This window comes from Bradysia coprophila, chromosome II (genome assembly GCF_014529535.1).
Source record: "Bradysia coprophila strain Holo2 chromosome II, BU_Bcop_v1, whole genome shotgun sequence".
Classification (NCBI taxonomy): Eukaryota; Metazoa; Arthropoda; class Insecta; order Diptera; family Sciaridae; genus Bradysia; species Bradysia coprophila.
In genome coordinates this window covers 919775-930284 of record NC_050735.1, presented here as the reverse complement: position 1 = coordinate 930284, position 10510 = coordinate 919775, and the positions used below count along the sequence as shown (strand labels likewise).

Sequence of the window (10510 nt, the reverse complement as noted above, 5' to 3'; positions counted from 1 at the left end):
GCCGATTTTACTAACTAGGGCCTGAATGAGGATCATTTCAAGGGTCATTTCGTTGTGGCCTTAAATTACGATATTAAACAAGAAATAGATGACTTCGTTGAATCAACTGCGTTTTTATTTGCTTGCGGACAAATCGTCGAAATAAATAAATTTTGTTCGAAAGTTCAGTCAGTCGATTTTCCGTAGTTCAACTTTGTCCTAAAGCGTTACGTTGCCTTTCCATTCTTGTCAACAATTTATTTTTTCTATTTTTTCTTCTAACGCATGTATGCTCTAATCCAACCAACAAATTTCGCCGCATCTGTGAACACAACATACTCTCCCAAATTGCATGTATTCACAATAGGATCAGCCAAAGCCGCTGACACTATACCACGCAGCATCCATTTGTTATTAATTTTGAACGTCATGCCACCGCCCGAATCACCATTACACGGCCCTTGGCCGTTACGTTCTCCCGCACAAAATGTTCGTTGACTGGTAATGTATCGATAGGTGTCGCTCGATCTTAAGCATTCCGCTTCCGACACAATCGGCATATCGATTTTCTTCGGCTCAGGCGTGACAATTGTTCCACTACCATCTCGACCCCAGCCAATGATCGTTCCCCTTTGGCCGACAACGTTGTTCACACTGTCAGAAATTTCCCACAAACAAATCGGTCGAATGAATTCAGTGTATTCGACTCTCTCCGTCATTATGACCAGTGCAATGTCAGCGTCATAAGATGTATCCTTTAGCATGTAGTCTTGATGGATGATAATCTGTTCTGCTTGGGCTGCCTTGAATCCAGCTTCATTCCAATTGAGAATGTTGTGTCGACCCAAGAACAGTGTAATTTCGTTAGCTTGGTACGTTCGATCGGATGTTCGGAAACAATGTGCCGCTGTAACGACAGTTCTTGGAGACACTAGATTTCCGCCACAGTTAAATGTCGGACCAATTGGTTTCACCAAATAAATGGCCACCAACCTATCGAAACAGAGTTCAATGTTGTAAATGACGGCGATTTGTCTGACCATATTCATATAAATATACTGACCATGGCCATGCCCCACGTGGTACACCTGTACCACCAACGACCAATGATACAAAATTGCTTTTAGGATGAGGCTTGCCACATTCGACCTGTGATCTGAAAATAAGAAATTGAATGCATTGGTAAGACACGCCTTTATGAATGAAAAAAGCATTTAGCAAATTGAACGGACGTTCACGACTGAAGGGCCTACAATTGAGTTATCATTGATGGCAAAGGTAGTAAATTTTGTTGTTGCAAAGAGGGAAGTCGAGGAAACAGATTGCAGTTTACACAGTCTCCAGGGAGTATTGAGACTCGTATTGACCCAACATGGATACAATCAGACACTCAATATGTTCAAATTATTATCTTACGAATCAATCGTTGCTGGACTAATAAAGTTGGGTTGTTGCTCCGGTTGTGTCGGATAGATTGGTTGTGGCTTTGATGGATACTGCGACTGTGTTGGATACTGTGACTGTGTTGGAAGCTGTGATTGTGTTGGATATTGTGACTGTGTTGGATACTGTGACTGTGTTGGATAGTCTGGCTGCGTTGGATACTGCGTTTGATATTGTGGCTGTCTCCCTGGGGCAGTAGGTCGCGTCTTATAAGTGTTAGAATAATAATAGTCCTGATTATTGTATACAAGATAGGGGTCTTGAGGGTATATAGTGTTGTCAAAAACACTTACACCATGTCCAGCCGCTACCTCAGTGAACAAAGTATGTTCGAGTTTGATCTGGGTAACGTAGGAACCAGTTTCTATAAAACAAAAGTTCCGTTGTTATTTTGTCGCTTTTGGCTGATTATATTATCAAAACCTTACCTGGTGGTCCTGAACAATACACTTGCCCATTGAGTGATAATTGAGTTAGTTTTGGCAACGGTTTTTGCAAGGGAAAACGTATTCTGTATCGAACGGGTCCATTCGATCGGATTTCTTGTATCGCATCCTCCCTTGATCCGTAAAGTTCGACTGATCCAACATATTGCTGAAAATGAAGTTAATTTTGAGTAAGATTCATTGATTGCTGATGCAGGATGTAAAAGTTAAAAAAAAAAACCACTTCAGGGAAACCCCCAATAAAGAAACGTGACTCATTACATCATTACATTATACCGCTATAAAGTTGATCCACAACAGAGTATAATTTACCCAGGCAGGAACGTTTTGAATTAATTTTATTCGCAAAATATAAGGCTACTGGATAATTCAGGTTCCTAGTCAAGTCAACCGCTCCTGCCTCGTTTATCTTACTCTGCCATGGTTAATCTAAATCAATTTGTAGGAGGAGTGTATGGCTCTATATCAATCATTGGTCCGTCAAATGTATTCACAATAAATTGTGAGAATCTCCCTATCCAAAATCAAATTTAAACATTCGTCTTCAATATTCATCAGTAATATAAGTACCTACGTTGTGCTTTACACGACTCGTCAGTTCGTATAGAACAACTTCAACAAATTCGATATAAATACCAAAACCAATATACGTGTTTGTTTACCTAATGATTATCGTATGCGTTTGTGTTATTAATTTAAAATAAATTATAACCGGCAGTGAAGCTCTCGGTGGCGAGAATAGATCTTCATCTATATATCGATATTCAATTGTATTTTTAAAGTTATAGTGAAAGAATCTCAGTAGTTTGTTTGTTTACCGAAGCTATTATGATGATATCAATTTTAAACCAACAAAAGCATGGGCGATAACGAGCTGCACGATTTTGTGAGAGAATTTCATATTTCGTGCGATTACTCTCTCAACATCTTGCATATCTTTTGCACTAAGTTTTTTATGCGTTGTAGGAAAAATTTCATCGATTATCTTTGTTAAAGCACGAAACACACTACACTCCGTTGAGTCACCGTGTACCCTATAACAATGGAAAGCGAGAGCAGTTTTCACCGTTATTTTGAAAACGGCGACCAAAATGGAGTGCCTGCGAGTTGGCTTTAAGAGGACGTGAGTGTCAGCACTTTTTTCGAATTTTCAAACTCCCTCTCTTACCTACAGCAAAATAATAATAATTTATTAAGCTGTCAGCGGACTTACGTCGTTTAGCACTCCGTTTACGAGTGAACAATTGAAGCTTCTCCCACTTTCCATTGTTAGAACGTAAACGGAGAGCTAAACAGTGTAAGTCCGCTGGCAGCCTTATGTTTCAAGCACTATGTTCAACGCCCTCACCTCGTAAAATCAATTATAAAACTCTGGATAAAATTGAACTTTTCAACTTTTTATTAGTCATATGACTGTATTACTATAACTAGGGATGAAAAGTAGCTTTCGTGTGAATTTTGTTGTTCCGAGGCGAAGCCGAGGTCAATAAACACGAAAACGAGACTTTCTTTTTTATTCCGAGTTGTGTAATTGATTTTATCGCATACGCGGTGTGATTCCCCGAAAAAATTATTCACCTAGGATATATAAACAAACATTATACAGTGAGCCTAAAAAGTTTGGAAACATATAAGAGCAATGTAAACAAAAGAACAATAGATAAGAAGACAATAGAACAATAGAATCAGGTTTATACAATGTCTATTGTTCTATTGTATTCACGTATGTTATTCTTTTGTTCGCATTCTTATATGTTTCCAAACTTTTAATGCTCACTGTACTTCTGTAAATTGTCAAAGTGTCATTCGCATATCTTGTTGTCTCGTTTTCGCTTATGCGATAAAAAAGAATATGCACGTATGACAAGCCGTCTCGGCAAGCCTCGACCGCTTTGTCATACGTGTATAATATTTATTATCACACACGCGCGGTGTTCGGATGTCAAAATTACTGATCTAGAAGTTTAATTCAAAAATTACACTTCAGGTCTATGTTGTTGTCTCGTTTTCGTTTATGTGATAAAATAGAGTACACACTTGTCACTATCAGTCTCAGTAATATATATTTCATGCTGAAGGCGTCGAAAGACCAGAGGTGATTTATTGATGTACACTAAACGGACGAAATATCGATTATAATCGAGGTGTCGATAAGTCGACTTTTTGATGGTAAAACTTAGCAGATGTTTGACATTTCACCGTAATTAAAAGTAGTTATTCCAGTCAGTTATTTTGAATCGATATGAAAAATTGTTGGAAGCAAGCATATAAAGACGTATGAGTCTGTATGAGTAAACCAGACGATCATGACTGAATTTCCCTGACATAACGGTAAAATCGAAATAAGTTTAAAGTTTCACATGACTGAAAAAAACCTTTTCGGTCAATAAAAAGCTTCGGTGTGACTTAATTGTCGATATTTACATATACAAACCGTCACCCGTACATATCAAAACTATGCTATGCTAATTTTAGCAGACAGGTTTGAATATAGTTAAATAGCTATATTCCCGATACGACACATTCAGCCATAGTGAGTTTTGAGATCGGCTGATCATTCTCGCTGTCATATTCGTAGATGGTGCTGATTGCATGATTTGGAATAAAAGGCAAGTGCAGATAGCAAAAGAGAATAGGCGAATCAAACAATGCCATTTGCCTTACAGGAGAAAGTTTCAGCAATCAGACGATAGTATTTGCCTCACGGTGGAGAAATTTCCCGTTATTTACACTTGGCTTTATAGAGCTTTACTGAGGGTTTAATGAGGAGATGACATGTGAATGAAAGAATAGTAAAACTTTTCTGAGAAAGGTAGCAGGGCATGGTCTCGATGATAGTTTTGTTTGCTGTTTATCGTACTGATAAATTTATCAACGCTCATAAATTCTGACGGGAATACACCTACTGATTCGTGCAATGTACACCTTTGTCTGTGTAAATTGTCAACGCGGTCAATAGCTCTCGCTCTGCCACCAAAAAGTTTTAGTATTTCTAGCAATAATAAATATGTAAATGAGTGAAATAAAGCGTTTGATAGTCAGCCAGTCTGTCTACGACGAAATCAGATTTAGTTGAGACGATGAGGAAAAGGAAGCAACCGATCTGCATATAATGGTTTTGCAGAAAGAATTCATTTGTGTCAAAACTCAGAATTATTTTTTTCATATTATGGGCATACCTAGAGAAGCTAAATACCAATTGGTTGAGCAAAGCAGCACGAGATGAACCCACAAAATTATTTAATTACACTTAGAGTTTCGACATAGGCGCTGTAGTTTTCTTCAAGTTTCTTGTAATAGCTTTCATCATAGCACTGAACCAAGCACAAAAACAGAATTTTCAAAAGAGGCCTCCTCAACGCAGTTGGCAAAATTTCTCATCTAAAATAAGTAACTAGTATAATGATTGGTTCAGGGCTATGCTTTCATCGCGTCAACAATAAATTAATGTGCCAGAAGTAAAGCCAATCTAAAATGTGGTTACAGCCTAGGTTCAGAGCAACTAGTTTACAGCTAATTATTCTTGAGTGTTTCAGTTTCCGTTTCCACGCCATTAGATCTTTGTCTTCTATGCAATCTGTGCAAGATACTAAAAGAATAAACTCATTGATTTAGTATTTTGATTGGAATAGGGATGATGGGAACCAGAACATTAATAACTCTTAACTCATGCAAAATATCTTCATTATATGGATGGGTTCAAAATGACCTTCACTAGTTACTGTTACTACATGGACATTTGAATGATATGCTGTGGGCGCTACAGTACTGAATACCATGACTACCGATTGATCTTATTATGTTGTTCTATTAAATTTTATCTTCCTTTCACGGAAACAAATCTCTGCACTACTTCCAAGTAATCTGTTATAATGATGTGTGTATTATGAATGTAAAATATTTTGATGCAACAATTTATTGTTCTAGAAATCGATTACTCTCTCAAGGTCTTTGATGTTGTGTAACCGGTAATGTTTTAGAGCCAATTTTCGGTAACTTGATGTGAGAACAAAATTGAGTGATGATAAAAAGGAAGACGAATCCGGCTATAATGGTTGCTTAGTACTGACACTATCACATGGGTTTATTGAACCGTTAAATTTTTGTTCTGTCTTTAGTCTTTGAAGAGGAATAAGAAGTATAGTTTCCGTGTGAATTTTGTTGATTCGAGGCGAAACCGAGGTGAATAAGCACTTGAAAACGAGATTTTTCATTTTTATCCTGCTATATGTGGTGCTATTTACATGCTAAGGTAGATCGGAAGTAGTTCTTGAAACATTAAAAGTACGACTTTCGATTCATGTTGCATGTTAAATATGTGATTAAATAGAAAATGGAAAGCAACACAGCACTGCTTCTAGCATGAACATGTAAAATATTCGGAGGCCGATGAAGCCACAGTAGGCAAAGATAGATAACTTGCTTTCGTTGTATGAGTTAAACCATACAATACAAACAATCCTAAGCGGTAGCTCTTATCACTATGGGTGAAAACAAACGAGGCATTGAAAACGTGTTTTGGCAAAGCACCTAGCAGGGTAATAGAAAAAAATAAAGTAGTACTTTAATCGAAGTATGCGAATATTTCTATACCTTTTTTTCATAATGTCATTGCAAAATTACCATTAAGGCTGCTAATGGTATTATTTGTATCAAAAAACTACTCTATTTGACGTGTAAAAACCTCTATTACCCTGCTAGGTGCTTTGGTTTTGGTACTTGTTTTCATGACGTAATTGTTGCAACTGTCAAATAAAGTTAGAAATTTCTCTATTGAAAATTGCAATTGTTGCATCTGTCAATGAAAACTAGGACCGAGACACATTTTCAATGCTTTGTTGCTGCTATTCCTAAATTTGACACTTCTTAATTCAGTGTTCATGCTAGGAGCAGTGCTGTGAGTGCAATGAACAATTCTCGGAAGGCTGAGACATTGCGGCAAAGCAAAATTCTGTTCAGCAATTATCTGGATCTGACTATCATCTCTAGTGTCAGAGACTCTCAGTTATAAAGGCAAAACATATAATTTGCAAATTATAATCTGCTATCCTCATTTCGTTTCTTTAGTTTAAAATGGTTCGGCTTAGCAATTCACTTCTTTTCGGGTGTGAGAAAGTCGAGATTCTGAGGGTTGGTTTTCACACGGAAATTAACAAATTTAGAACGAAATACTACAGAGGTGATGATAGTTGGCGTCTGTCATCATCTCTCTGAAAGTCTAGGACGATGTACATCTTGAGGGCCAGAGGTTTTTCAAAAATGAAATCTTCAAGGAACGTCCTGTTTTTACACTTTTACACGATGCTTAAGGATTTTCCTTTGATTTTCAAGGAATTTCTTTGATTTGCAAAATTGATTTTCTTAAAATTTAATAGTATTTTACATGACTAGGGAAAAAAGATGAAAAGTAGAGTTTTCGTGTGAATTTTGTTGATCCGAGGCGAAGCCGAGGTCAATAAACACACGAAAACGAGACTTTTCACTTTTTATCCCAAGTTATGTAATGGATTTTACATGATAAGGGCGTCGAAAGAAGTGCTTGAAACATGAAAAGTACGGTTGCCGACGCATGTAGCATGTAAAAGGATTTTTGTGGTCTACTTTTCCGCACACATAAAATTAAGCATTTTGTTTGTCTAAGCTGTTCTTCTTCGTTTCTTCTATAACTGCTCTCTTTTTTAATGTTTATTCCAAATGGCAAAAGAGAGAAATGTTAATAAGAGATTGAAAAATGTTGACAGAAAATGTATGGTAAATCTGTCAAATTTTTTCACGAATGATGTCAACCTGATGTAAACTCATTTTCTAGGTGTTTTTCATGCATTTGACGAACTGTGCCTTAAGATGTGACTTAAGTCACTGACTTTGAATGAAACACACCAATGTTGAAGCATGTAGCTATACCGAGAATGGCCAAAAACTCTTAAAAACTACACAAACTCCTTAAACCATTTATCGATGAATATAAACAAAATGTAAACCAAAAACATTGAAATGACAAATTGAATCCATGAATTACCAGATGATAATATGATGGAAATAAAAACATAATTACCGAAGGTAATTTGGCCCGAAGACTCAGCATAACTTCCAATTTCATCGCCTGTCCTAATGGTAAACTTGGCACTTCTGCCAATCCGATCCAGTCATATTCGCGCACATATTGAAACATATTTTGACACGGACTCGGTGGTATATTTTGTTGCACAGATCGATCCACATGGACGCACAATATCACACACACCACATATGAAATCCAGTGAAATTCCATTTTTAATATTCGAATTCAGAATCCCGGAGCACAGTGTATCAAGCACAGTCGGTCTTTCTTTTTGCGTATTTGTATTAATCTTCCAAAATTCGCTTACGAATTTACATAATTTTATTTACACTAAAAACAAAATGTAAATTCATTGAACGCTGGCTACAACCACTTCATTTCACAGAAATCAACACAAATCATCGTTGTTGTGTACACATTTGTATGAATGCTAATGACGTGTGCCTAAAAGTTTGATGGATTTCTTTTACGAAAACTATTTTAACAATGTGATCTATTCCGCACGACCTGTTTAACGAGACTGACAAGATGTACACATAGATAATAACTTGTTTAGGCGATCGTTAATCGACACTTCAACACATTAATTTTTTCAATTTCTTAAATTATTCCAAACACTAAACTGCTCAACTCATGTCATATTACTACATTTCCAACTGACCATATACCACCTGTACGTCCAGGAATAGAGATATAATGCTTTCTCGCTTAAAGAAGTTTAACGACAACTTTATTGCTTTATTTGGGTATTCTACCTGTATTAGTCTGTTCGTCAGTTTGTAGTGATTTTCTTGCGAAAATCTACAGTGTAGATTCACACATTCGTCTCCGAAATGACATACCGACGCAAATAAAAAATAAATTCTTTCATTGGAATGACTTTGGTTCTTATATTCGCAATGAATGTTTTGGACGAAAAATACAATGGTACTCAGAACAGGTTTCACTGCAAGAAGAAAAAGTGTGAAAAAATCGCTGTTTTTGCGAATGATTCGTCGGTTTATCCCACTCGGTTCAATTCTGTTGAATTTATAATCAAGCTTTGTTGATGTTAAGCTTTTTATTGAAGTTAAAAAAGAGATTGCGAACGAGAGAGCAACGTGGACGAACAATATGAAATAAATGGAATCTTAGCAATTTTTATGTGGGTCGAAGCTGCAATACTGCATCGTTCCTTACATTAGGGAACGTCAGATTTTTCGACGCTAAATGCAACGACAGGAACACTAATGCTAATATGCATGAATGGTGGGTTGTCATCTAAAAATAATTAAATTTTGGTTTGACAGATTTTGACCAAACATCATGCCATTGTAGCGAGTAAACGACTCCGGTAAAGTATTTAGTTTTTCAATCGAACTTATATCATGCTGTTCGATAAGACTTTGTTAAGACGTGTAGTAAAAATGAGCAAAAAAGGGTATTTTCAAAGTCTTGTCAAATGAAACCTTACATGCCTGAGTATTAGTAGTTACTGTTAGTCGTCTGTGGAACAGGATAGAATTGTTACTACTGACGCATATGAGGTGTCCTTAGAGAGCTAAAACCGAGTACTGTATGAGCACACGTCTTTTTTATATCGACAGTTATTTTAGCAAAGCTACAGTACCTCCAAAGTTCAAGAATTTCACAATCAAATCTTCTTTTTTTCAAATTGATGTTGCTGTTGCTCACTGCAGATGTCATCGACAATCCACATAACCCATGTTGGCCCGTAACTACATGATCTCAGCTATGATACATTCATGTGCCTCGTCACCTGTGGCAGAAAAATAGGTAAGGCAATTGCAATTTTGAGATTTCAGTCGCCTCCCACTGACCGAACACAGTTGCCGGAAAAAAATTTTGAAAGTGGTTTTGGATTGTAGGGCACATAAAAATGATTCCTCTAAAAATTCGGTCCGATTTCGGTAGGCTGTTTTTCAAAAGAATCCTCACAATGTTAAGCAGCAGTTGTCACTAAAGTCTCTAAATTTGACAATTGTTCCTACAATTCCCACATTCAATGCGCATAAACGATTAGGTTTTAGATTATGTCAACGCACTTCAAGCAAAAGTGATCATAGTCGACAACTGCCAAATAGAGTACTATTTTGTATGAAACGGTTTTTTGCAGTGTGTTGCAGTCAGTGACTATTTTTGCGAAATCAGATTTCTCAAAATTCTCAAAATTTTCTCAAATTTCTCAATTATTTCTCAATTTTTAAAAGCTTAAAACATGGTTAACAATGTAGTTTTATGTGCAGACAGACAAAAAAGTAACCAGAGAACTCGTACAGTCGAGAAAGAGTAAGAAGAAGTAATTAAAGCCTTCGATATTCAGTTTTCAAGTATTTATCAAAACTAGCTGTCTAATAAGAAAAAAAGAATTCTCAAAATTCTCAAAAAAATTTCTCAAAAATAGTCCTTGGTTGCAGTTGTCAATTTTCCGTAACCTATTAATTTAGAGTACCACTCATGTTTGAAGTGTGTTGATAATGTAGTTGATTGACAACGTTGACATACACTTGATTAGTTGCTTTAAGTGCGCCATATACCTTCATGTGTCCAATGAAACGACACTAGGTATCTCCTCTAGGTA

General features: G+C 36.5%; 1 protein-coding gene across 4 annotated transcripts; it reads right to left on the bottom strand.

Annotated features, from left to right (window-relative positions):
- Positions 1 to 89: 89 nt before the first annotated feature.
- On the bottom strand, positions 90 to 8691 carry LOC119070058 (serine protease gd-like). Of its 4 annotated transcripts, none has more exons than XM_037174393.1 (6): positions 8591 to 8691; positions 7924 to 8259; positions 1851 to 2016; positions 1396 to 1786; positions 1043 to 1135; positions 90 to 972 (listed from the first exon to the last, which is right to left on the bottom strand). In XM_037174393.1, the coding sequence occupies exons 2-6, from the start codon at positions 8137 to 8139 to the stop codon at positions 258 to 260; spliced, it is 1581 nt and encodes a 526-aa protein (XP_037030288.1). In that variant the 5' UTR covers positions 8140 to 8259; positions 8591 to 8691; the 3' UTR covers positions 90 to 257. The 4 variants fall into 4 exon arrangements, with proteins under 4 accessions (XP_037030288.1, XP_037030363.1, XP_037030393.1 ...); XM_037174468.1 differs by having other exon boundaries at positions 1396 to 1628; positions 1716 to 1786; positions 7924 to 8681; XM_037174498.1 differs by lacking the exon at positions 8591 to 8691 and having other exon boundaries at positions 1396 to 1439; positions 1536 to 1786; positions 7924 to 8584.
- Positions 8692 to 10510: the final 1819 nt, after the last annotated feature.

What these genes read in the sequence shown, in the direction of transcription:
- LOC119070058 (XM_037174393.1), bottom strand. Translation starts at nt 8,139, where the DNA reads ATGGAATTTCACTGGATTTCATATGTGGTGTGTGTGATATTGTGCGTC. An exon ending in GTATTGTTCAGGACCACCAG is followed by an intron (nt 1,787 to 1,850) that starts GTAAGGTTTTGA and finishes TTTGTTTTATAG; the next exon opens with AAACTGGTTCCTACGTTACC. An exon ending in CCACGTGGGGCATGGCCATG is followed by an intron (nt 973 to 1,042) that starts GTCAGTATATTT and finishes CTGTTTCGATAG; the next exon opens with GTTGGTGGCCATTTATTTGG.